Source organism: Saimiri boliviensis, chromosome 17 (assembly GCF_048565385.1).
Source record: "Saimiri boliviensis isolate mSaiBol1 chromosome 17, mSaiBol1.pri, whole genome shotgun sequence".
NCBI lineage: Eukaryota > Metazoa > Chordata > Mammalia > Primates > Cebidae > Saimiri > Saimiri boliviensis.
The window spans coordinates 34,961,425-34,988,633 of NC_133465.1; the positions used below are offsets into that span (position 1 = coordinate 34,961,425).

At 46.0% G+C, this 27,209-nt stretch overlaps 2 protein-coding genes across 4 annotated transcripts in view; one reads left to right on the forward strand and one right to left on the reverse strand.

Moving 5' to 3' along the window:
* Positions 1 to 17,833, reverse strand: part of SCPEP1 (serine carboxypeptidase 1) — a 34,403-nt gene extending 16,570 nt beyond the window's left edge. The window contains exons 1-6 of the mRNA XM_003931336.3: positions 17,713 to 17,833; positions 14,022 to 14,170; positions 9,058 to 9,147; positions 6,137 to 6,292; positions 5,707 to 5,781; positions 404 to 476 (exon numbers count right to left, since the gene is read on the reverse strand). Coding sequence (XP_003931385.1) covers positions 404 to 476; positions 5,707 to 5,781; positions 6,137 to 6,292; positions 9,058 to 9,147; positions 14,022 to 14,170; positions 17,713 to 17,794 — 625 coding nt within the window. The 5' untranslated portion in view covers positions 17,795 to 17,833. The remainder of the gene's footprint in view (positions 1 to 403; positions 477 to 5,706; positions 5,782 to 6,136; positions 6,293 to 9,057; positions 9,148 to 14,021; positions 14,171 to 17,712) is intronic.
* Positions 17,834 to 17,919: 86 nt separating this feature from the next.
* COIL (coilin) overlaps positions 17,920 to 27,209 on the forward strand; it is a 33,381-nt gene continuing 24,091 nt past the window's right edge. For 2 of the 3 annotated variants that reach the window (XM_074388544.1, XM_039476862.2), the window contains exon 1: positions 17,926 to 25,994. The gene's annotated coding sequence lies outside the window, so the exon portion shown is untranslated. Of the gene's footprint in view, positions 25,995 to 27,209 lie in introns of all 3 variants that reach the window. The other variant, XM_074388545.1, reaches the window with a different exon arrangement.

Here is a 27,209-nt window from a genome sequence, read left to right on the forward strand (position 1 = left end):
GCCCCAAACACTCATGTCAGCATCAGGGAAGGAGAGGGGCAGGATGACAAAACAGATTTGCCTTTGTACAGAGCCACAAAGACCTGGATTTGAATCCTGACCAGGCCACTCGTCCTGTGTGGCAGAGGGCACATTTCATGACCTCTCTGAGTCTTCAGAATGCCTCCAATTATAACCTTTGATCCTTTTGTTGTGAGAATCAAATCAAGAAAACTCAGTTCAGCCCTGAGTGGTCCACGGTAGGTACTCTGTCCCTGTAGTTCTTGGATGCAGCAAACACTTCCTCTAAGGGCCCAGAACATTCTGCTGCTTAGCTCTTTGATCTGGACAACACAGCCCCAGGCCCCAGGAAAGGATGAGCAAAAGGGGAATGAAGAGAAATGCCTGCAAATGCCACACTTACCAACAGGGGAGATCCAGGAATCACCCAAAGCAACCCCAGCAAAGTTGCACCTGATGGTCCCTTGCTGAATGGCCTGAAAGAGCAAACAAGAAACAGCGTCACGCCAGGTGTGGTGGCTCCTGCTGTAATCCCAACACTTTGGAAAGCTGAGGCAGGAGGATTGCTTAAGCCCAGGAGTTCAAGACCAGCCTGGGCAATGTAGTGAGGCCCCATCTCTACAAAAAAATTTAAAAATTAGCTGGGCATGGTGGCATGTGTCTCACAGTCCCAGCTACTCAGGATGCTGAGGTCAGAGGATCGCTTGACCCCAGCAGGTCAAGGCTAGCCTGGGCAACATGGCAAAACCCCATCTCTACAAAAAATATAAAAATTACCCAAGCATGGTGGTGCACCCCTGTAGTCCCAGTCACTTGGGAAGCTGAGGCAGGAGGATTGCTTGAGCCCAGGAGACAGAGGCTGCAGTGAGCCAAGATCATTTGTACTCCAGCTGGGGCAACAGAGCAACACCGTGTTTCTCAAAAAAAAAAAAAAAAAAAAAAAAAGTCTGAATATTTGAGATGAAAATTCACAGAAATGGAAAGTTGAGAACTTCTGATTGAAGAAAGTGGGCTGAAGACAGTATGTATAATATGATCTCCCTCAGCTGAACAATTATTTATAAACGTGCACAAAAATAGAATGCTGTAAGGCTGGACATGGTGGCTCATGCTTGCAATCCCAGCACTTTGGGAGGCTGATGTGGGCAGTTCATGAGATCAGGAGATTGAGACCATCCTGGTCAACATGGTAAAACCCCATCTCTACTAAAAATACAAAAATTAGCAGAGCGTAGTGGCACATGCCTGTACTCCCAGCTACTCGGGAGGCTAAAGCAGGAGAATCGCTTGAACCCAGGAGGCGGAGGTTGCAGTAAGCTGAGACTGTGCCACTGCACTCCAGCCTGACGACAGAGCAAGACTCTGTCTCAAAAAAAAAAAAAAAAAAATAGATACTCAGGTGCTAACTATAGTGATCTCCATCAGGTGGGAAGTTGAAGCTTTGTGTTTTTTTTTTGTTTTTTTTTTTGTTTTGTTTTGTTTTTTGAGACAGAGTTTCGCTCTTGTTAGCCAGGCTGGAGTGCAATGGCACGATCTTGGCTCACCACAACCTCCGCCTCCTGGGTTCAGGCAATTCTCCTGCCTCAGCCTCCTGAGTAGCTGGGATTACAGGCATGTGCCACCATGCCCAGCTAATTTTTTGTATTTTTAGTAGAGACGGGGTTTCACCGTATTGACCAGGATGGTTTCGATCTCTTGATCTTGTGATCCACCCGCCTCAGCCTCCCAAAGTGCTGGGATTACAGGCGTGAGCCACTGCACCTGGCCGAAGCTTTCATTTTTAATTTACGCTTGCTATAGTTTCTAATATTCTATAGTATGCATATGCTTTCTTTTTAAAATGAATAAAACTTTCTTTAAAAAAACCCTCATTTAAGCTCACTGATATTCAAACATAGGAGACAGAAGAAAATGTGAACGTCTTTTACTTTGTCTCACCTGTGCCCTCACACTCACCAACTGACTGCAGTTAAGTGTGTCATGTATCCGTCTAACGCTTTTGGTTGCCTTCACAGCATGCATGTGTATCTCCACGTATGGAACTGTTTTTGATTCACAAAGTATCTCATAGTGTTCCATAACTTAATACCCAAAGGCCAACTTTCCACACTCAGTAATACAGCTCTCTGTATTCTTTTTTTCTTTCTCGTAGAGACAGGGGTCTCACTCCGCTGTCCAGGCTGATCTCTTAACTCGTGATCTCAAGCAATCCTCCCACCTCAGCCTCCTTAAGTGCTGGGATCATTCTTTTTTTTTTTTTTTTAGAAAGAGTCTCATTCTAAACATCCTCTGATGTGGGTAACACCCACCATGAGCACCAGGGAAGAACTGTCCAGATCCCAGGCACAATTAGTGCCTGAAGAATATCTTAGTTTATAGTGTTATTACTCAGATATTTCCTTTATATAATCCTTCATATATAATCATATATTCGTTTATAGAATTAGTGCCTGAAGTATAACTTACTGCTTACATATATCTAGCTTATATAATCATACTTAATACTTGTATCTATCATACTTATTTCTATATAATCTTTCCATATAATCACACAGGTATTGTAGTCGGAGCTGTACTGACACATTTAGTGCTGATTTATAGAATCCTTCCATACAACCATATAGTTTAGAGTAGGAAGAATGCCTAGAGCAGTGACAAAACAGAAGCAGTACATGGGAAAGCAGCCAGACCAGTACAAGAACCAAAGACCCAGGCGGTGGCGTCCCTGCCTCAAAGGGCATATGCTGTATGGCAGGCTTGGAGCAAGAGCCTCTCCTCTTGATAAAGGAGTTGTAGCACCTTGCATCCAGTTCCTGTGGAAAGCAGGCCTCAGGTCTGAGATCCTGGAAATAACTGAGGGAGAAGAACCCCTCTGGTGTGACCAGTCACTGCAGCTGTACACCCTGTCAGTCTTTTCTCACTTCTGTGCTAGCTCAAATCATCCTCCCATAAATATCTTAAGAGAAGAGCACAAGTCTGTCAGCTCCCACTGCATTGGCTTACAGTATCCTTCTATTAGAAATCCTTTGGCCGGGTGCGGTGGCTCAAGCCTGTAATCCCAGCACTTTGGGAGGCCGAGGCGCGTGGATCACGAGGTCAAGAGATCGAGACCAACCTGGTCAACATGGTGAAACCCTGTCTCTACTAAAAATACAAAAAATTAGCTGGGCATGGTGGCGCGTGCCTGTAATCCCAGCTACTCAGGAGGCTGAGGCAGGAGATTGCCTGAACCCAGGAGGCGGAGGTTGCGGTGAGCCGAGATCGCGCCATTGCACTCCAGCCTGGGTAACAAGAGCGAAACTCCGTCTCAAAAAAAAAAAAAAAAAAAAAAAAAAAGAAATCCTTTGAAGTTTCCAGCCCCCAGATAAGAAGTGTTGCGCGTGACACCTGTTGCACACAACCCGCCTCCTTGCCTCGATGACCTAATGGAGGTGGATCCCTTTTCTGTACACGACCCTTTACTACAGGCATCCCCAAACTTTTTACACAGGGGGCCAGTTCACTGTCCCTCAGACCGTTGGAGGGCCGCCACATACTGTGCTCCTGTCACTGACCACCAATGAAAGAGGTGCCCCTTCCTGAAGTGCAGCGAGGGGCCGAATAAATGGCCTCAAGGGGCTGCATGCGGCCCGTGGGCCGTAGTTTGGGGACGCCTGCTCTACTACTTCACACAGCACGGCCCCCTACTGTGCTCGGCCCACTTCTTTGCCCAAGTGACATAATGGGGTGGCCCCCTCACTTGCGACTTAACGTGATTATGTATGCCCTATTACTAAGCCTATAGATGATGACTTCACTCACGACCCTGCCCCCTGCTTGTACCTAATAAACACAGATGATTCTGGGCATTTAGGGCCCCCGCTGATCTCCACTGACAGGTGGCGTGGCCCCCGAGTCCAGATGCTCTTCACCAGTTCTTTAGTGTCCGGTCTCTTTACTTCTAAGATCCTGCACCCTCAGCACTGCATAAGGGACACCCCACGACCTTGTGGGGCCTAACAGCCCTACACTCTGACACATACATATACATAAGTATTCCCATAGGACATTGGGTCAAACAGCACATACAGTTAAAATATTGACAGACATTGTCAAATTGCTCTTTTATATTTACCGGTTTGTATTCCCATCAAAAGTGTAGGAGAGCACTTATTTCCCTGACTTCTTACCAAAACAGGGTGCTATCCGTCTTTTAGATATTTACACATCTCATGGACTTGGCTTACTAATAAGAGTGGAAGATTTTTCTCACGTCCAAAGGCTGTTTATATTTCTTCTATAAATTGCTTGTCCAGGCCGGGCGTGGTGGCTCAAGCCCCAGCACTTTGGGAGGCCGAGGCGGGTGGATCACGAGGTCGAAAGATCGAGACCATCCTGGTCAACATGGTGAAACCCTGTCTCTACTAAAAATGCTAAAAATTAGCTGGGCATGGTGGCTCGTGCCTGTAATCCCAGCTACTCAGGAGGCTGAGGCAGGAGAATTGCCTGAACCCAGGAGGCGGAGGTTGCGTTGAGCCGAGATCGTGCCATTGCACTCCAGCCTGGGCAACAAGAGCGAAACTCCATCTCAAAAAAAAAAAAAAAAAATTGCTTGTCCACATTTGTCTTTGTCTATTTTTCTACTAGGACATTGTCTTTCCCAGACTGGAGTACAGTGGCATGATCACAGTTCACTGAAGCTTGAACTTCTTGAGATCAAGCAGTCCTCCTGCTTCATCCTCCCAGGTAGCTGGGATTACAGCCAGGAGTCACTGTGCCCAGCTAATTTCTTTCTCTTTTTCTTTCTTTTTTTTTTTTTCTTAGCAGAAACAGGGTCTCTCTATGTTGCCCAGGCTGGTCTGAAACTCCTGGCCACAAGCAGTCCTCCTCCCTCGGCTTCCCAAAGTGCTGGGATTATAGGCGTGAACCACTGCACCCTGCCCTAATTTTGACTTTTATGTTTAGACTTGAATCTATCCAGAATTAATGTTTCATGCAAGGCAAGAATACAACTTTTCTATTTTCCAAAGTGATAGACGTTTGTCACCATAACATGCATTGATATTCTATCCATGCCCCAATTATTTGAAATGTCATCTTATATTTATGTATGATCATACACACATGATACAAATCTATGATACACACATATGTACATGTGTGTGTTTCTGGATTCTGCATCCTGTTGCAGTTCACCTCTTTGTTGCTATGTCAGCACCACATTCTTTTACTCACTCATGCTTTGTATCTTGTTCCAGATCTAGTAGAGCAATCTTCAGTCTTCTTCTAAAAACTCTCCGGGCCACGCCTGTAATCCCAGCACTTTGGGAGGCCAAGGCGGGTGGATCACGAGGTCAAGAGATCGAGACCATCCTGGTCAAAATGGTGAAACCCCGTCTCTACTAAAAATACAAAACATTAGCTGGGCATGGTGGCGCGTGCCTGTAATCCCAGCTACTCAGGAGGCTGAGGCAGGAGAATTGCCTGAACCCAGGAGGCGGAGGTTGCAGTGAGCCAAGATCGCGCCATTGCACTCCAGCCTGGGTAACAAGAGCGAAACTCCGTCTCAAAAAAAAAACAACAACTTTCCACGGTTACTACCACAGATTTAATCTTACTATGCATGTAACTCATCCTATTCAAAGTATATTTAATATCATGTGAGTATATAAAAGTAACAATTGATTTTCTGTCCAAAACCATAACAACAAAGTTATTTTCCATTACCTTATAAAGTTCCAGACCAATGCCAGCTGCCATTTTTCCTCCATAGGACTCTGAGAAAATGTAGAATGGAACTGTCTAGCAAGAAAAGGAATTTACACAGAGTTAACGATCCTGATTGCTTTTTGTGTCACACAAATTAATTTCAAATTTCTACTGCACATAATGGCCAGAAAAAAACTAATCTGCTTGGTCTTCCTTCCCCGCCACTCCGTATCTGATTATTGCATCTGATTAGAATGCTCACTCCAGGGTCATTCTTTCAAGTTAAATATCAACTTCAGAGATGACAGACAACCCAATATTGGGAATAAAAAGGTTTTCTCTGAAATCAGCTAGGCACTAAACTCCAGAGGAAGTTCATGTTTGTGCTGATAGATGCAAAGTTGCTATTGCCAGCCCTTTACTTGGCTGTTCCTGAGTGTTTGCTTACCTGGAATTCTTTGTGGCAACTGAAGAAGGCCTTCAGGAGAACCATCATGTCTGAAGCCACCATAGCCAGGTCCTTAGCATATGCACCACTACTATTCACGTAACTGAAGCCACTGCCCACGGGATTATCCACAAATAGGAGACTGGCGGCCTGGAGCTGTGTGCCACAGAGGAAAGTGAAATGTTACAATCAGTCGTTTGGTCACCAATTATCTTTGGATCATTTTATATTAGCTCAGCAAAACCACATGTGAGGATACCAGTGAGGTGATAACACCCTTGCTGCTAAAAGAGATTTTTTTTAAATAAGGGACAGGAGGCCGGGCGCGGTGGCTCAAGCCTGTAATCCCAGCACTTTGGGAGGCCGAGGCGCGTGGATCCCGAGGTCAAGAGATCGAGACCATCCTGGTCAATATGGTGAAACCCCGCTTCTACTAAAAATACAAAACATTAGCTGGGCATGGTGGCGCGTGCCTGTAATCTCAGCTACTCAGCAGGTTGAGGCAGGAGAATTGCCTGAACCCAGGAGGCGGAGGTTGCGGTGAGCCGAGATTGCGCCATTGCACTCCAGCCTGGGTAACAAGAGTGAAACTCCGTCTCAAAAAAAAAAAAAAAGGGACAGGAACATAAGGAAAAAAAAAAAAGAAAGGCCAAAAAATAAAAATAAAAAATGGAGAGACAAGAAGGAAAAATTAACACACACAAGGATCAAATAATCTGGGCTATTGCTTTTCACACAATACAAACGTACTGAATGTAATACGCAAGTACAGACAGAAGCATGCAGGGACAGTCTATGCACTAGCTCGAAGAAGCCAGCTACACTCAAAGTCTGAACACGCATCAGAGTTCCTGGAAATGAATCCCATTTCCACATTGGCCTGGCTTCCCTGTACACTGCAAGAACAGAATTTATTCCAACACCTTTTCCAAAGAGGTTGAGAATTATAAAATTTACATATGAGAAGATGAGAAGATCCTTAACAATGACACGATCCAAGCATGTTCCTTGCTGATGAGGAAATTAAAGCCCAGAAAGAGCCCATGATGTGTCCAAGGTCAAAATCAGACAGGCAGTGGCAGCATCAGGACTGGGACTGTGGTCTCCTCAGTCATGCGGCCTCTTTAGTTCTATGCGGTGGGGATAAGCGGGGGACGGGGTGAGGGTGGAGGCAGGGCATTGCAATCACTCCTGGAAGTGAGACTTCTGTTTGGACCTAGTACAGGAAAGGCCCAAACCAGGAGGACAGTGTGTACAAAGACCCTGAGGTGAGAGTAGGAAGCATTTAAGAAAGACCAGAGCCAGGCGCAGTGGCTCACACCTATAATCCCAGCACTTTGGAAGGCTGAGGTGGGTGGATCACCTGAGGTCAGGAGTTCGAGACCAGCCCGGCCAATATGGTGAAAGCCCATCTTTATAAAAGAAAAAGAAAGGGCCGGGTGAGGTGGCTCAAGACTGTAATCCCAGCACTTTGGGAGGCCGAGGCGCGTGGATCACGAGGTCAAGAGATCGAGACCATCCTGGTCAACATGGTGAAACCCCGTCTCTACTAAAAATAAAAAAAATTAGCTGGGCATGGTGGCTCGTGCCTGTAATCCCAGCTACTCAGGAGGCTGAGGCAGGAGAATTGCCTGAATCCAGGAGGCGGAGGTTGCGGTGAGCCGAGATCGCGCCATTGCACTCCAGCCTGGGAAACAAGAGCAAAACTCCGTCTCAAAAAAAAAAAAGAAGGAAAGAAAAAGAAAGGGCCAGGCGCGGTGGCTCAAGACTGTAATCCCAGCACTTTGGGAGGCCGAGGCACGTGGATCACGAGGTCAAGAGATCGAGACCATCCTGGTCAACATGGTGAAACCCCGTCTCTGGAAAGAAAAAGAAAGGGCCAGGCACGGTGGCTCAAGACTGTAATCCCAGCACTTTGGGAGGCCGAGGCACGTGGATCACGAGGTCAAGAGATCGAGACCATCCTGGTCAACATGGTGAAACCCCGTCTCTACTAAAAATACAAAAACATTAGTTGGACATGGTGGCGCGTGCCTGTAATCCCACATACTCAGGAGGCTGAGGCAGGAGAATTGCCTGAACCCAGGAGGCGGAGGTTGCGGTGAGCCGAGATCGCGCCATTGCACTCCAGCTTCGGTAACAAGAGCGAAACTCCGTCTCAAAAAAAAAAAAAAAAAAAAAGAAAAATAAGAAGAAAGAAAGACCAGAAAGCTTAGCTCCTGATGTGAGAGGGAGGCTGGAGGAGGAGCACTGAGGAAGTGGAGAACATTCCTAGCAATAGGTGCAGCCAGGAGAGCCACAGCACAGAGAGAGGAATGGCCGAGAGCCCTGAGCGGGGCCCATGCTGTGCAGCAGCACTAGGGCGGGCACATAGTCCTGCCCATTGGCAGCCTGGGCGTTGGGGCTGAGCAGGTGGACGGTGTAACTGACCCAAGGCTGGGTTTGGCAAGGTTGCAAAGGGAGAGGATAAGGGGGCTGACCACAGCGGGGTGAGGGAAGGAAGAGACACTAAGAATGAGGGGGAGGTGTGGGAAGGAGAGCAAGAGAGACATCGAAAGGGGAAGTCAAGACACAAGTAGGAGGAGAGGGTAGACAGAGAAAAGGACTGGAGGCCTGGCGTCTGAGATGCAGAGATGGCCAGCGTGGGTAACGCAGGTGTCTGCTGTAGTCAGTTTTTAAAGGCAGCTAGAGAGAGGGGTTGCCTTGGAGAAGGCGAGACAGCCTAGTAGGATAAGCTGTTCTGAGAAATGGGAGAAGCAGGGCCAGAAAGGAGGCCTGTGGACAGTGCCCGTGGCCTCAGTATTCACAGGAAGAGGAAAAGGGCGGGGAGGGATTGCTATATTTGGGGCCCCTCCCGGAGTTGGGCAGGGCCTCTGAGAGGTCACGGTCCAAGGTTTAGCTCAGGGCCATCCTCACGGTACCCAGGTGGTTTTCCGCGGTTTGAGATCACTGTCAAGGGGTCCAATTTCCTCAAAGTTTCCAAATCCAGTGCTGGAACCGCCTGGACCACCCTGTGGAAGAGAGAAGAAACAAAAATTTTTGTCAAATCTTCGTCTTTACAATGAATGAGCACATTTGCTATAGACAGTTTATGAGTTAGTGATGGCTGGGTCCATTTGCGCAAATGACACAATTTCTCCAGCGAACCAGGGGCTTCCACATTAACAAAGCTCCCCTAGTAACCGCTGAGGTCTTTCTCTTTGAAAGGAGCAGAGCTGAGCTGAGGTCCTCAATGGAATGCCTGCCTCCTGATTTTTTCTTTTCTTTTTTTAAGACAGGGTCTCACTTTGTCACCCAAGCTGGAGTATAGTGGTGCAATCTCGGCTCACTTGGAGCTTCTACTTCTGGGGTTCAAGTGATCCTCCCGCCTCAGCCCCCACCCCAAGTAGCTGGAACTACAGGCGCATGCCACCACACCCAGCCTGGCTAATTTTTGTGTTTTTTGTAGAGATGGGAGTTTCACCATGCTGCCCAGACTGTTCTTGAACTCCTGGGCTCAAGAAATCCTCCTGCCTCAGCCTCCCAAAGTGCTAGGATTACAGGTGTGAGCCACCACACCCAGCTGCCTCTTGATTTTCTGAGCTGGAGCCTTGCTGACCTGAAGGAGCTCCACCAGGACTACACACTGGGCCTTGTGACTCTCCCCGCATTACCCTCTCCCCAGGAGATGGGAGTCTCTTCAGAGTCCCTGTGGATTGATAAGGGACCCAGACTTAGGAGCAGTTTGATCAAACAGATGCTTTGGATATAATGTAGCAAATTCCAAAGTCCCAGGACAGGGAGGGTTTGATACTATGAGCATCCATGGGAGAGGGAAAGATAGGATTCTGAACTGCAGGTCGCTGCTGGGGGCAGTTCTTTGGGCTCTCTGTGCACTAGCAGGATGCGTAGGAAAGGGGATATGAAAAGACAAAAGGGAGGCAGGGCATAGTGGCTCAGGCCTGTAAATCCGGCACTTCACGAGGCTGAAGCAGAAAGCTGAGGTAGGGGAGTTCATGACCAGTCTGGCCAATATGGCGAAACCCCATCTCTACTAATTAAAAATAGAAAATTAGTCAGGTGTGGTGGCATGTGTCTGTAGTCCCAGCGACTTGGGGGGGGCTGAGGCACAAGAATCACTTGAGCCTTGGCAAAAGGTGGAGGTTGCACTGAGCCAAGATCACACCTCTGCCCTCCAGCCTGGGTGACAGTGCAAGCCCTCATCTCGAAAAAGAAAAAAAGAAAACATAACAGGGAATAGCCTGGGCAAAACAAAAGCCAGGACAATTCATGCAGGGAAATGTAAAGAATAAAAAAAAAAAAGACAAGACCAGATAGAGTCAGGGTTAAAGGGTAACTAGCAACAGCGAGAGGGCCCCAAAAGGCAAAGACGTGACAACACGAACGTTCTGAACCTATACCAACCGAACTCTGACCAAATTAGAAGGCTATCAATCCCCGTGATTGTAGACACTTTGCATCTAAGATTTCCTAACACAGCAGTAAAAAGTTCCCAAACCAGATGAAGATGTTCATCGCAGTCCTATTCATCGTAACACAGAAGTAATGTCCCCAGGAGGGGAACAGGCCAGGCAGCCACAGCACATCTACAGCATGGAATGCTGCACTGCCACTTTGGATCATGAACTATGAAAAATGATGGGGCAACACTGAAAAATACTTATATTAAGGCCGGGCGCAGTGGCTCACACCTGTAATCCCAGCACTTTGGGAGGCTGAGGCGGGCGGATCACAAGGTCAAGAGATCAAGACCATCCTGGCCAACATAGTGAAGCCCTGTCTCTACTAAAAAACACAAAAATTAGCTGGGCATGGTGGCACACACCTGTAGTCCCAGCTACTCGGGAGGCTGAGGCAGGAGAATTGCTTGAACCCGGGAGGTGGAGATTGCAGTGAGCTGAGATCAAGCCACTATACTCCAGCCTGGTGCCTGGCAACAGAGCAAGACTCTGTCTCAAAAAAAAAAAAAAAAAAAGAAAAGAAAGAAAAATACTTATATTGCAATATGCAACAAATTAAAGCCAGCGATCTACCCCCTAATAAAAGCTGGGTTCCCTTTTTCTCATGGACTTACTAGGATGAGGTAGGATCAATGCAAAGGGAAAAAAAGCTGAAAATCTTAGGGGCTGGGTCTTTGTGGGAGAAATCTCACTTCTCCTCTGCTTCTGGTAAGCCATGGAGACAGCAGAAGATGACCGCTCCCTCTCCCCTCTCCTCTTCCTCCTCTCCTCAAAAGGCAGTGAGATGCTGGCTGGAGGAAACCTGTTCTACATTACTGTATCCTATTGTAAAATCTTTTTGGCTAGAGGTTTGGGATAGGGTGCTAGCTTGGCCCAGGGCTATCTGAAACTCTGAGACAATATGTCAGTAGGCCAGCTTCAATGACTTGAAAGTGTCCCTAACATTTGCTAACCCACTCAGAAGACATGGCTTTGATTCTCAAAGATTCCCCCCAGAGAAGTCAGTACAGATGTCCTCAGCAGGCGGCTAAAATAGATCCCCTTTTCCTCTAAATTAATCATTTCTTTTATAAGCATTATCTTTTTTCTTCTCTCTTGGGCCCCCGGGTAAGTGCAGAAGAGCAATCTATTCTTTTCAGTTGATAAACTTCAAATAGCATCTCAGCTCAAAGGGTTAACCCAACCAAAGGTCGCAAACCCCATGGCCTCCAGAAGCTCAGCAGAGGCTGTGGAGCAGAGCAAATGGGAGGGTGGCAGAGGGGCCTCTCCTCCAGCAGCTCCCACCCTCTAGGAAAAGGGGCCACCACCACACAGCTTTGGGGACAGTGAGTTCAGGCCCCAAACTGCTGTATCTCATGACTTTTGGAAAGCGGGAGCAAACGTCTTAATCTTAAAATGGTAGCAACCAATTTAACAATCCCACTCTGCCGGTAACCAAAAGGACAGCGTGCAACTTCTGAAATTGAGTGTTTGTTTCAAACTGCTTTCCTAACAGCCCAGAAAGGATCCCTGGGACAAAGAAAAAGCCCCAGCCTCAGCACTTCTGCTTTTGTCTGCTTTGTCTCCCATACATAAGCTTTCATTTGGGGGTAAAAAAAAAAAATGTTCTGCTGATTAACCAAAAGTTTGAAAACCACCAAAATCCCCCAGATTAGACAGCCAAGGCCCAGAGAAGGAAGTATCTTGCCATGGCTCTGCGTGTCAGGTAGGCACTGAAAACCCAGGACCCCTGACAGCTGGCCTGAGCTTGCCCATGGCCCAACTCTCCCTGCCAACTGTGCCCCACCTTTGTCGCCAGCCACCGGAGGTGAACACGGCTCCCCGGGCTGACACACAGGAGTTCTTCCTCTGCAGCATTATCATATCTGCACCTAGGGCTGAGCCTCAGCTCGAGTCCTCAGAGGTGGCACAAGTGATAATTCCAAAAGAGAAAGACCCCTCCCTGCAAACTGCTCATTTTCACTCTATCTCACCAGAAAGTCTGCATCAACCATCCTGGGAGGCAAAGCCCAGGCACTGGGAGGCTGCTTGTAAATACTGGCATTGTTGGAAGACGCCCCAGTAGCATCCTATGGAGGTGAGCACCAGGGTCCCTATTTACTGAAGAGGAACCCAGAGTTCCAGCTGGACCATGCCCACATTTTCCAGAGACAAGACCGCGTTCCTTAATTCCTCCCTGGAGAGTGGTCTTCCAGGTGGGGGCCATCTCTGGACAGATATTTCAGAAACGCCAGGAAAGAGCCTCTGCCTATCTCTAAAAATCTTTCAACCAGCTCCCTGCCTTCCATTCTACAATCAGAGCTCAAGGTTAAAATGTAAACACACTCAGGGAAAGGGGGAGGGCACAACGGTCACACAAAGGTGCAGAAGGCTGGTAGCAGTCCCTTTAAAAGTTCAGCTTTTGGCCGGTGCAGAGGCTCATGCCAGTAATTCCAGCACTTTGGGAGGTTGAGGCTGGCAGATCACCTGAGGTCAGAAGTTCAAGACCAGCCTGGCCAACATGGTGAAACCCCATCTCTACAAATTACAAAAGAACAACAACAACAATGAAAAGTTAGCTGGGCATGATGGAGGGTGCCTGTAATCCCAGCTATTAGGGAGACTGAGGCAGGATAATCGATTGAACCTGGGAGACAGAGGTTGCAGTGAGCTGAGATCATGCCACTGCACTCCAGCCTGGGCGACAGAGCAAGACTTTGTCCCAAAAAAAAAATCAGCTTTTCTAGGAGCAAGAAGTTAAGGTTCAGGAAAGGATGATTGTGGGGAAAGGAAGGGAGGGTCAGGGAACCTCAGGTCTTTGCTTTGGAGTCTTTCGTAACACTTACTCTTTTTTTGGTTTTGTGAGATAGGGTCTTGCTCTGTCACCTAGGCTGGAGTACAGTGGCACAATCTCAGCTCACTGCTACCTCTGCCTCTCAGGGCCAAATAATTCTTGTGTCTCAACCACCTGGGATTATAGGTATGTGCTACCACACCTGGCTAATTTGTGTACTAAATATTTTTAGTAGAGACAGGGTTTCGCCAGGTTGGCCAGGCTGGTCTCGAACTCCTGGCCTCATGTGATCCACCCACCTCAGCCTCCCAAAGTGCTGGGATTACAGGCGTGAGCCACTGTGCCTGGCCTCACAACACTTTCTATCACTATATAATCAAATGTATCACCAAGAGTTTTCAGTGAGCCTTCCTGCAATCATCTGCAAATATAAAGAAGCTCTGGAAAAAGGATAGAACCCCTTCACCCTCTGATTTAGCCTTCTTGGCTATACCATCACCTCAGCCTGCCTCAGAAGCACCCTGAACCCCCAGGCCACACTGCTGGACCAAATCCACCCTTCACTGCCGAGACGTGAGCCCAAAAAGCAAGCAAAGAGCCACATAGGGGAGACTTGGCCTCTACCTCAGGCCAGGCTGGGAAGCTACTTTACCTGAAGCCACATGACCAGGGGCAGTTCTGAGAAGTTCTTGCAGGGGTTGGTGGCATAATAGAGCCACCAGAACATGTAGGCATCCTTGCGGACAGTCACATAATCCCACACTTCCTTGCCCTCTTCTGTGGGCCTGTCAATGACAGCTCCTAAAACAGAAGCTCAATTTCACTTTCCAAAAGAGTGCCTAATGTACAGGTAAATTCCAAGCCTGGTAGGGACAGCCATGCTATGCTAGAGATGATCTGTTTTATAGTTTGGTAATTTATCCACCCCAATACATTGCAAGAATAAGGGAAAAAAACCTTGGCTATGAAAAAAACAGACTAATTTACTTAATTTATTTTTTTTAAGACGGGGTTTCACCATGTTGGTCAGGCTGGTCTTAAACTCCCGACCTCAGGTGATCCGCCCACCTTGGCCTCCAAAGTGCTTGGATTACAGGTGCGAGCCACCACGCCTGGCCCAAAAACAAACTAATTTAACAGTGGGAGAGGAGGTCAGGGGCTTTCATCTACACCTTTCTGTAATGTTTGGATTTTTAACAATAACCATGAAACACTTTCATAATTCTGTAAAAACAAGAGAGATATTCATATTTTGAGGAAAAAAGTAAAAATCCCAAAATGCAATATACTGGTTTTTATACCGTATTTAATACATGAATAAGAGGCCAGGCTTGGTGGCTCACTCCAGTAATCCTAACACTTTGGGAGGCCAAGACAGGCTGATAGCTTCTGCACAGGAGTTCAAAGCCAATCTAAGCAACATAGCAAAACCCCATCTCTATAAAAAAATACAAAAATTAGCTGGGCATGGTGGCACATGCCTGTAATCCCAGCTACTCGGGAGGCTGAGGCAGGAGAATTGCTTGAACCCAGGAGGCGGACGTTGCGGTGAGCCGAGATCGCGCCATTGCACCCCAGCCTGGGTAACAAGAGCGAAACTCCGTCTCCAAAAAACAAAACAAAACAAAAAAATTAGCTGGGTGTCATGGCATATGCCTGTGGTCCCAACTACTCAGGAGACTGAGGTAGGAGAATCACTTGAGCCTGGTAAGTTGAGGCTGCAGCGAGCTGTGATCACACCACTGCACTCCAGTCTAGGTGACAATGTCTCAAACAAACAAACAAAAAATATCAGTAAAGAACATCACAGGCCAAGCGCGGTGGCTCATGCCTGTAATCCCAGCACTTTGGGAGACCGAGGTGGGTGGATCACAAGGTCAAGAGATCGAGACCATCCTGGTCAACATGGTGAAACCCCGTCTCTACTAAAAATACAAAAAATTAGCTGGGCATGGTGGCACATGCCTGTAATCCCAGCTACTCAGGAGGCTGAGGCAGGAGAATTGCCCAAACCCAGGAGGCAGAGGTTGTGGTGAGCCAAGATCGCGCCATTGCACTCCAGCCTGGGTAACAAGAGCCAAGAGCGAAACTCCGTCTCAAAAAAATAAAAAAAAAGAAAAAAAGAAAAAAAAGAACATCACAAATTAGTGGGGCTGAGACTATTCAATGTATCACCTTTTTGAGAGGAAAAAAAGAGAAATTTAGGTCCTATCAACACTATAAACAAAATAAGTTCCACGTGGATCAAGTATTTACATTTTAAAACTGAAACATTAAAAATAATACAAAACTATAGTTAAATATTTTTCTGATGTCTGGATGATGAAAGAATCTAAGCAAACCGCAGAGACTGTAAAAAAGAAATTTCGATGGCGGTGAGAACAGAACCTGTTAAATTACTACACAGCAAAAATTCTGGACATCAAAAATAAAAGGCAAACAGCAAAGAAAGAGCTACAACAGATAGGAAAACGGGCAATATTCCTAACTCATGCAGATAAATTTTTTAAATTGAAGGCTGTATGTGTATTCAAACACAATAAGCATCCTATAATCCCGCAACTCCAATTTTCTTTAATGTTTCTAGCATCTACAAAATATGTATTAGAAAAGAGTAGGCTAAATCCATTTTCCTTGTCACTTTTTGTTAAAGTAACAATTTCCAAGTTATAGTATCTTTTTTTTTTTCCTCTGGAGGCAGGAGAAAAAAATGTAGGAAAAAAATGTAGGGGAGCCGATGTTAAAAGATGATGGGAGGGATCCCCTCAGTGACTGGAGTTTTCTGCCTTCTACTTCCTCCCTTCTCAAATTTCAAGCCCCACTGGTTTTTATATCGTAAAACCAGTGGCTCTGGGAACACTGGTCCTAACAGCCAAGAGACAGGAGTAGAGAAGAAGACAATGAAACAACGTCTTGTAAGGAAGAAAGAGCCAGGGTGGTGGCCTGTGTCTGCAGTCCCAGCTACTTGGGATGCTGAGGTAGGAAGATCACTTGAGTCAGGAAGTTCCAGACCAGCCTGGGCAACATAGTGAGACCCTGACTCCAGGCAAGAATGGAGATTAAGGCCGGGCGCGGTGGCTCAAGCCTGTAATCCCAGCACTTTAGGAGGCCGAGGCGGGTGGATCACGAGGTCGAGAGATCGAGACCATCCTGGTCAACATGGTGAAACCCCGTCTCTATTAAAAATACAAAAAATTAGCTGGGCATGGTGGCACGTGCCTGTAATCCCAGCTACTCAGGAGGCTGAGGCAGGAGAATTGCCCGAACCCAGGAGGCAGAGGTTGCGGTGAGCTGAGATCGCGCCATTGTACTCCAGCCTGGGTAATAAGAGCGAAACTCCGTCTCAAAAAAAAAAAAAGAATGGAGATTAAGAAAACTATGAAGTATCTCCTGTGAAGACAGATGGCTAAAACATTACAGACTTAGCTATAAGGTTCTGTGTACAAGTAACACACTATTACATTCTCCTTGACAATAGCAGATAAGGCTGGGCTCCCTTGAGAATAACAGATAATAATCGGGAGAGAGAGAGAGAAAAAAAAAAGAGAGAATAACAGATAAGGTGCAAGTAGGTCCCTTTTGACCTCAGCCCAGGCACTTCTCCCTTCCCTGGCAGTGACTGCTGGTAAAAGCGGCAGAGCAACTTATTTTACAACATCTCCCAGACACTCGACAAAGGACCAGATGATCCCCATTTTACAAACGGGAAAACAAAACTGTTCAACAACTTGCCTAAGGTCACAAGGCAAATTCCAATTCTCAGTTCTTGCTTCAGACTAGGAGAGGTTTTGCTGAACGAAAGAAAATCAATTTGCAAGTCATCCTATTAAACGCAAATCTGTTTTTCTGCCAAAAAAGAGATCGCGGTGGGGGAAGATGTTATCTTGTTTGTTTTGATCAAGAGGAGAAGAAAGGGCCTTATCTCAGTGAACTGTCCCATTCGTGGTAGGATTTAAGGGTACTTCTAACCGTAGATTTCAGCTCAAAATAAAAAGACCTTTTAACTTCATTTAGCAGCCAATCGCGGCAGGAAAAGGGAGGAGGCCTTTGAATCGGGGAAACCTCACTGACCAGCAGTTTCCTCAAAGCACGTTTCTGCACACTGCTTCTATCTAGGCGTAGGAGAGAACGCAGGCACTCAGACCACCCAGAGCCAGAAAAGGGTAGAAAAAGCACTTTGACTTTTTTAGAGAAACAAAAAAAGAGATTCAAAAGCAATATAATTACACAAAGTAAGAACCGGGAAAACGGATGTTTTTTTAAAAGCACAAACCCACTAACAAACTCTCATGCCTGGAGTAAAAAGAGGCACGGCAGCTGGCGCGCCTCTTGCTCGAACCTACCCGCGCTCGGGCCCAGCAGCAGCGGCAGCAGCAGCAGCGGCAGCCACCGCGGGACGGGAGAGCTCCGCAGCGCCAGCTCCATGTCGAGTACCGCAGCGCAGCAACAGCAGCAGGCTGGACCCGGCGCCCCGTCACGTGACGGCGGCGGGCGGGGCGGGGCCGGGCCGGGGCGGGGTCTGAACGGCCGGGGGCGGGGCCTGGCGGACCCGGCAGCTCCCTGAGACCCGCACGCTCTCTGCATGGCAAGCCCACCAGGACCCCTGCAAATGCGCTGGGGCCTTTCTGTCCGCTTGGCCAGGTTGTCATTTTAGGGAGAGGATTTCGGGAAGGAAACATTTGATGCAGATGTTGGATTTAGGTTATGTGAACGGATCGAAAGACTAGGGAATAACCACCGCCCTTTCTACCCCTCCCATCTCTTCTTTCTTCCCTCAAGAAAAGGACTGACGTTTTCAAAACTGCTACAACTGCGAAAAATCAGATTCAGCCAGAATCAGCTGGCCGTTGGAAGCAGCGGGGCTTCATTTTCAGATATGTATTTTCAAAATTATTTTTCTCTTAAAATTATGTATGTTATAAACGTTTTGGAAATATGAACGAAAAGGTCATACATAATAACTATTGTTGGCATTTGAGCTTTTTTCCCCATAGTCTTTTACGTCATTTTAAAAACACTAATAAGATTTTGCTTTGGTTTTTTAATTTTTTGATAATTTGCCATTAGCATTACTCTGTGTTGTTACATTATCTTCACAATAGTCATTTTAAAGAGAGAATCGAGGGTCTGGGACCAGAAAAAAAGAAACAGTGGATGGCAGAGATGTTTTCCTGTGTGTGTGTGTGTGTGTGTGTGTCTGTCTGTCCGAAGGTCATTTTTATGTTAGAGGGTACCGGATAACTCACCTCACAGAGCTAGGAGACAAGCTACAGCAGGGGCTGTAGGATAGGCTGCTTCTAAACACTTTCAAAAGTACATGTAACGAAAAACAAACAAACAAAAAAACCCAAAATACATGTGGCCACTTCTCTTTTCCTGCTCCTTTCTTCCTCTCCTCGCCCTTGTCCCCCCATAAATAGAAGTGTTTTTACTCTGCAGCCACTGTCTGTACAGAGCCCTGAACCGTGCCCTGCCGGTGAGGGGCCCCTGTGCTGAAAGCTGGGGAAGAGAAAAATATGCCAGCAGGTTCTGTCATGCTTTAAGCATGGGGTGGTCCCTAATGCATAAAATCCATAATGCCTGGGCAACATATTGAGACCCACTCTCTACAAAAAATGAGAAAAATTAACTGGTGTGGTGACAGGTGCCTGCAGTCCCAGCTCCTCAGGAGGCTGAGGTGGGAGGATCACTTGAGCCCAGGAGTTCCAGGCTGCAGTGATCCATGTTCCATGCCATTAGGAAGATACCTAAAAGTTTCATGCTTAGTTAAAAATAAATAACAATGTAGCAAACACTATCCTAAGCTTTTCCTGTCTGAAGCCTCCAAGTTGGTCTGTATTACTAGGGCTTGAAATATTCTTACCCCTCCACTGCAGTTAGAATTTTAGGGTTTCAATTTTTTTTTGCCAGAAAAATAACACTACAGCCCAGGCACAGTGGCTCACACCTGTAATCCCAGCACTTTCGGAGGCCGAGGCGGGCAGATCACTTGAGGTCAGGAGTTTGAGACCACCCTGGCCAATATAGCAAAACCCCACCTCTGCAAAAATACAAAAATTAGCCGGGTGTGCTGGCACTCGCCTATGGTCTCAGCTACTCAGGAGGCTGAGGCATGAGAATCGCTTGAACCCAGGAGGTGGAGGTTGCAGTGAGATGAGATGGTGCCACTGCACTCCAGCCTAGGTGACAGAGTAAGACCCCATCTCAAAAAAAAAAAAAGTGCATTTCATAATATGCTAAAATGACTTCAAAAGCACAGAATATAAATAAAAGGCCACCTCTAGTTAATGATATTCATATTGAAGTGTTTAGGGGGAGGTGTACCAAGGTACACAGTTTTCTTGGAAATGTATCCAGAGGCTGGCACAGTGACTCATGTCTGTAATCCCAGCTTTTTGGGAGACCAAGGTGGGATGATTGATTGAGCCCAGAAGTTTGAGACCAGCGTGGACAATATAGTGAGGCCATGTCTCTAAAAATGAAAAAAAAAAGTATCCAGAATATAGGATGGATACATGGATAAATACATGATAAAGCAAGTATTACAGTAACATTTTTTATTACAGTTTATAATCAAAAGAACAAAACAAACAAAAACCACATGTAGAAACCAGATTAAAGCTTGTTATCCATACAGGCAATGGCTAAATTCCAGTCTTCAGGATTGGAGTGGTCTTTGTTTAAGAAAAATATGTCCTTGGTTCATTGAAGTTAGAAGTTGGGAGCTGATGGTATAGGAGCTGCAGCAAGGCAACAAAAGATAGTTGCCAAACTATGCTGCCCAGAACTGTAATTGCCAAACTGTGCTGCCCAGGAGAAATTTTGTTTTGCTCCTGGGAGAGGAAAGAAGAGAGAAAGATGAAAAGAAATGAAGGCTGTATAGAGAGAAAGACTAGCCAAAGAGAGTTAAGGCTGGAAGAAGAGCCACTGGGAATTTCTCTGATGAGCCGTGGCTATATAATCCCCAGTGAGTTCTTTTTGCCTGCTGCCCAAGTAGAGCCAGCCAATTTATGAAGGCAGGAGAATTGCAATGGGGAAAGAGTTTAATTCATGCAGAGCTGGCTGAAAAGGAGACAGAGTTTTATAATTACTCAAATCAGTCTCTGAGGATTTGGGGGCTAAGATTTTTCAAAGATCGTTTAGGGGTGGGGTGGCTAGGCAATGGGTGCTTGCTGCTGATTGGTTGGGTTGGAGACGAAATCAGAGGGAGTTGAAGCTGTCCTCTTGCACAGAACTGCTTCTGGGTGGGGCTGCAGGAGCAGTTGGCAGGTCCAGGTGGAGCCAGGTGTCAGATATGCAAAAAAACCCGAAAAGGTATTTCAAAAGGCTGATCTTAGGTTCTACAATAGTGATGGTATCCACAGGAGTAACTGGAGAAGTTGGACATTTTGTGACCTCAGGAATAATGGCTGGCAATCCTTAGCAGAATTCAGCCTCCTCTATTCACTTAGCTTGGTGGTCTCTCATTTAGCGTAAAATCTGGGGAAGATTAGGTTATAGGTTAATTATCACTTAACCTATAACCTAAATGCCTCCTAAAGTTAGCTTGGCCCAAAAGTCCAGGAATAATTAATTAAAGGCAGCTTGAAGGCTAAAGGCAAGAGAGGGGTTGGTGAGATCAGACCTCTCCCACTGACATAATTTTCTCACTGATACAATTTATGCAAAGGCTATCAGCCACAGAACATTTTTTAAAAGTTTATGCTTGTGGTGCAGTTTGAACTGAATTGCATTTCTACGATGTAAACTTGTTCTCTTGGGGCAGCTAAAAAAATATAATAGGGCTATAAGAGAGGCAATAGGACTAGAAGAAAGATACTGGGTACTTAACCTCAAAACTGTTTTTAAAATTATGTTTGGCCAGGTGCGGTGGCTCACTCCTGTAATCCCAGCACTTGGGAGGTAGAGACTAGTGGATCATGAGGTCAGGAGTTCGAGACCAGCTGGACAACATGATGAAACCCTGTCTCTACTAAAAATATAAAAATTAGCCAGGTGTGGTGGCAGGTACCTGTAATCCCAGCTACTCAGGAGGCTGAGGCAGGAGAATTGCTTGAAACCAGAAGGTGGAGGTTGCAGTGAGCTGAGATTACGCCACTGCACTCTAGCCTGGGCAACAGAGCAAGACTCCGTCTCAAAAAAGAAAAACAAATTGTATGTTTATTCTGCTAAGGGTTTGGGGAGGATAATGGAGATTGATTGGGAGCTCCTAAAGGCCCATCCAGCGAACTCTTGGTGCAGATGCTTGTGGTAAGCCTTGTGTTACATGACCATCTTCTCAGGTGTCTTCACATCATCTTTTCTTTGAGCATTATCAGTCTCTGTGCACCTGTGTCAGGCATCCTAGCCAGAGTGACTCCATCTTGAATAAAGGCCAGAAAAAGCCAAACCTGCTGGGTTACATTCGCAGGGGTTTGGACACTCTTGGTCACAAGATGTTTATGGTTGAGGGAACTAGTTAATAATGCTAACTAACAGCCCTTTCCCAAAACAAACCCCCTTCTTGCCTGGAGACTAGACGGCCTTTGCAGGACTAACAGATTAGCCACAGATTAGAAATTATGGTTTAGGAGTCACGCAGCTGGAGGCTGCAAGCTTCTGAGCCTTCCCAAACTGCTCCTGGGGATAACATCACTATAGCAAATCCTAAGATCAGTGCCTGAGATATTTTGCAGACCCTGAACTTGACTGATCAGCTGGTACCACCCAGATCAGTAAACTGGCTTATCTGATCTGGTGGCGGTACCAAGGAACTGACTCGGCACAAGAGGACAGCTTAGATTCCCGATGATTTCATCTCCAGCCTGACCAATCAGCACTCTCGACTCACTGGCACTCCACCCACCAAATTATCCTTAAAAACGCTCATCCTTGAATGCTCAGGAAGACTGATTTGAGTAATAATAAAACTCCTGTCTTCTGAGCAGCCAGCTCTGCATGAATTATTCTTTTGGTATTGCAATTCCCCTGTCTTGATAAATCAGTGCTGTCTAGTCAGTGGGTAAGGTGAACCCATTGGGCAGTTACAGCAGGGGCCACCATATTCAGCCCCAAAATTCTTTTCTTTTAATTTCCATCCATAGGACTCTACTTGATATAGATGCAAACATTCTTAATAAAATATTAGTAAATAGAATTCAGCATTGCATAAAAATAATTAATTCACTATATCCATATAGTATTTATTGTAGGGATACACAGGTGGTTCAGTATTTGACAATGAATCAGTAAGATCCACTACATTAAAAGGATAAAGAAGAAAAATCATATAATCATATAAATCAATGCAGAAAAAACACTTGAAAAAATATTAATATCACAAGTATAACACACAGTTTTTAACTTTCATATTTAAAAAATTCAGAAAATGGGAATTGAGGGAACCTTCTACAACCTGGTAAAGGGCATTTACAGGCACACCACAGTGGCTCACACCTGTAATCCTAGCGTTCCCAGACCATAGTTGGGCTGCTATTTCTCGTGGTCCAATAATGAACTGCAGATGAGCTGGGGAGGAAGACAGTTTTTACTTTTGTAAGCAGTTACAGGGGGAAGGTCTGGAAATTATTGCCGACCAACTCCAAATTACAAAGTTTTCCAGAGCTTCTATACCTTCTAAGCTATATGTCTACTTGTAAGTGTGCATTCATCTAAAGACATAAGTGATTAACTTCTTTTAATGTACAACTAAGGTCTGAGTCCTGAAGACCTTCCTCTGGAGCCTCAGTAAATTGACTTAATCTAAATGGGTCTAGGCGCTGGGGTGATTCCCTTTATCTTGTCTCCTGCTAAATCGTGGAGCTTTAGGGAGTTCCTTCAGACCTCCAATAAACTTGTTTGTGGAGGCCTGGGGAGCTTCTTCAGAACCACAATAAAACTTGTTTAATCTTAAATGGGACTGTTAAGAATTCCTTCATTATTGCTGGGCATGGTGGTACATGCCTGCAGTCCCAGCTACTCAGGAGGCTGAGGTGGGAGGATCACTTGAGCCCAGGAGTTTCTGGGCTGTAGTGCGCTATGCTGATAGGGTGTCCACACTTAAGTTCAGCATCAATATGGTGACCTCCCTGGAGTCGGGGACCACGAGGTTGCTTAAGGAGGGGTGAACTGGCCCATGTCAGAAACGGAGCAGGTCAAAACTCCCATGCTGATCTGCTAGTAGTGGGATCACGCCTGTCAATAGCCATTGCAGTCCAGCCTGAGCAACATAGTGAGATCTCATCTCTAAAGAAAAAAAGAATTCCTTCATTATTTTGTCATGCTTTAAGGCCCAGAAAAAGCCTACACGAAACACTTGGTGGGCTTTTATTACATCCCAGCTTTTGTATAAGGGCACTGGCTTTTAATATTTAAGTTAATCACTCCGTCAGTACTGAAACAGTTGTTACAGAGGCATGCATTAGTGAGATCTGCCTGACAGGATCCCCACTGTCAATTTGCGCATGATATCTATCATGCTTGTATATTTATTAATCATGAGAATTGTAGGGAGATGGGGTGTCATCATCTTTCTGGCTACTTCCTGCTGAGAGAGAGTCTTTGTTATGGGGCACGGAAGGCAGCGCTGGAGTGAAAGAAATTGATTTGTTCCCAGTAGCACTGTGTTTCAGGGCTTAGAGGCAGCACCTGTTAAAACATAATAGTATGCAACAGCAATACATATAAATAGTTTACTGCTGTTTTCTTCTGAAATTATGTTGTTTACTGTTCCATTCACAGGGCTTTAAGAAAGCACAGCTTAAGTTTCAGTGATTTCCAATGAGAAAGAATGAGGAAAAAGGAAAAGAAAGAGGAAAAATTTGAAAACATTATTTTGGAGACCTGTAGCCAGAAAAATTAGAATTTAATCCAAACTTTTTATCTTACCAAGGGGAAAAAAAAGAATTTAATCCAAACTGTAGATAGTAATAAAAACTGAAAAACATCAGGCAAGACTAGAATTTAACAACAGGCGAACCATACTTATTTATTTATTTATTTTTTGAGACGGAGTTTCGCTCTTGTTACCCAGGCTGGAGTGCAATGGCGCTATCTCGGCTCACCGCAACCTCCGCCTCCTGGGTTCAAGCAATTCTCCTGCCTCAGCCTCCTGAGTAGCTGGGATTACAGGCACGCGCCACCATGCCCAGCTAATTTTTTGTATTTTTAGAATAGACGGGGTTTCACCATGTTGACCAGGATGGTCTCAGTCTCTTGACCTCGTGATCCACCCGCCTTGGCCTCCCAAAGTGCTGGGATTACAGGCGTGAGCCAACATGCCTGGCCTCCATACTTTTTTAAACATAACTTTTCTCTCTCCAGTTCCCATTTTTACTAAAGACAATTCATGATAGGACCCATTTGCTTTATTATACTTGCCCAGATTGTTTGTTTGAGATGGAGTCACTCTTTCGACAGGCTGGGGTGCACTGGCGCAATCTTGGCTCACTGCAACCTCCACTTCCTGGGTTCAAGCAATTCTCCTGCCTCAGCCTCCCGAATAGCTGGGATTACAGGCACTCGCCACCACACCCAGATAATTTTTGTATTTTTAGTAGAGACAGAGGTTCACCATGTTGGCCAGGATGGTCTCAAATTCCTGACCTTGTAAACTGTTCACCTCGGCCTCCCAAAGTGCTGGGATTACAGGCTTGAGCCACCGCGCCCGGCCAGAAATGCGGATATTTTTATAGATGAAAACAATAGCCAAGTAAGCACTTAGAAGCCACCCACTGCTTAGGTAACTTTCCATGTTCGGGAGTAGCAGTCTTCAGACTGAGGGTAATTATTTCCTGAAGTATGCTTGAACACTTTCTAAGGGAATAAAAGCATGGATGATTTTAAGAAAAGAAAGTTCCGCCGGGCGCGGTGGCTCACGCCTGTAATTCTAGCACTTTGGGAGGCTGAAGTGGGTGAATCATCTGACATCAGGAGTTCAAGACCAGCCTGGCCATCATGGTGAAACCCCATCTTAAAAAACAAAACAAAACAAAACAAAAGAAAAAAAAAAGAAAATTCCACATCTCCCTCTTCTGGCTGGACTCTTTTCTAAAGCCAAGGGCCTGAGAATGTATGTGTGCACTGTTTGCTGATCTCCCAGAAGAAATGCACTACTCACCACCATCTGCAATGATTCCCTGGCACCTACTTCTCTTCTTTAATAATTTCTACCAGGTATCGTTATATTTAGGTTAACTGTAGGGGAATATGTAATGAATTCTCCTGTAAATGCACATAATAGCGATCATTGAAACATGAAATCTAGTAATATCCTAAACTTGAGAAAGTAGCTTCATTTTATTGGGATTAACTCCTCTTTCTTAGATGTTAATATTCTGTCAAATGCATATTTAGAAACTTAACTGATTTCAACTATGAGATTAATCTGTGACTAAATCTATATATAATAGTTCATAGTCTTTATCTCTGCTATGAATATTCAGGTTTTGGATCATAGCCAGTGGGAAAATCCTAAACTCTATAATCCTCTCTTTTTTTTTCTAGACAGAGTCTCTCTTTCTACCCTAGGCTGGTGTGCAGTGGTACAATCTCAGTTCACTGCAGCCTCTGCCTCCTGGGTTCAAATAATTTTCATGCCTCAGGCTCCCAAGCAGCTGGGATCACAGGCGCCCCCCACCATGCCCAGGTAATTTTTGTATTTTTAATAGAGATGGGGTTTAGCCATGTTGGCCAGGCTGGTCTCAAACTCCTGACCTCGGCCTCGGCCTCCCAAAATGCTGGGATTATAGGCATGAGCCACTGCACCCCAGTGGAAATGTCCAGAAGTTACCCTGTGTGGTCTGAAAGGGGAGGAACCCTTAGTTCTGAGGGAAATCACTGCCCCTTTCCTAGGGATACAGAAAACTCATGAATAATCCATCCTTTGTTTAGCATATAATCAAGTATACTCAGTCAAGCAGCCCATGCTGCTGCTCTGTCTATGGAGTAGCTATTCCTTTATTCCTTTAATTCTTTTTTTTTTTTTTGAGACGGAGTTTCGCTCTTGTTACTCAGGCTGGAGTGCAATGGCGCGATCTCAGCTCACCGCAACCTCCGCCTCCTGGGCTCAGGCAATTCTCCTGCCTCAGCCTCCTGAGTAGCTGGGATTACAGGCACGTGCCACCATGCCCAGCTAATTTTTTGTATCTTTAGTAGAGACGGGGTTTCACCATGTTGACCAGGATGGTCTCGATCTCTCGACCTCGTGATCCACCCGCCTCAGCCTCCCAAAGTGCTGGGATTACAGGCTTGAGCCACCGCGCCCGGCTAATTCTTGAATAAACTTGCTTTTGGCCGGAGGTGATGGCTCACACCTGTAATTCCACCACTTGGGGAGATCAAGGCAGGCAGATTGCTTGAATTCAACAGTTCAAGACCAGCGTGGCCACCATGGAAAAACTCCATCTCTACAAAAAATATAAAATTTAGTTGGGTGTGGTGGCCCACTCGTGTGGTCCCAGCTACTAGGGAGGCTGAGGTGGAAGGTCACTTGAACCTGGGAGGCAGAGATCGTACCACTGCACTCCAGCATGGGTGACAGTGAGACTGTTAAAAAAGAAAACAAAAACAAAACACCTTGCTTTCACTTAAAAAAATTTGTTTTCGGCTCAAGCCTGTAATCCCAGCACTTTGGGAGGCAGAGGCGGGTGGGTCACGAGGTCAAGAGATAGAGACCACCCTGGTCAACACGGTGAAACCCCGTCTCTACTAAAAATACAAAAAATTAGCTGGGCATGGCGGCGTGTGCCTGTAATCCCAGCTACTCAGGAGGCTGAGGCAGGAGAATTGCCTGAACCCAGGAGGCGGAGGTTGCGGTGAGCCGAGATCGCGCCATTGCACTCCAGCCTGGGTAACAAGAGCG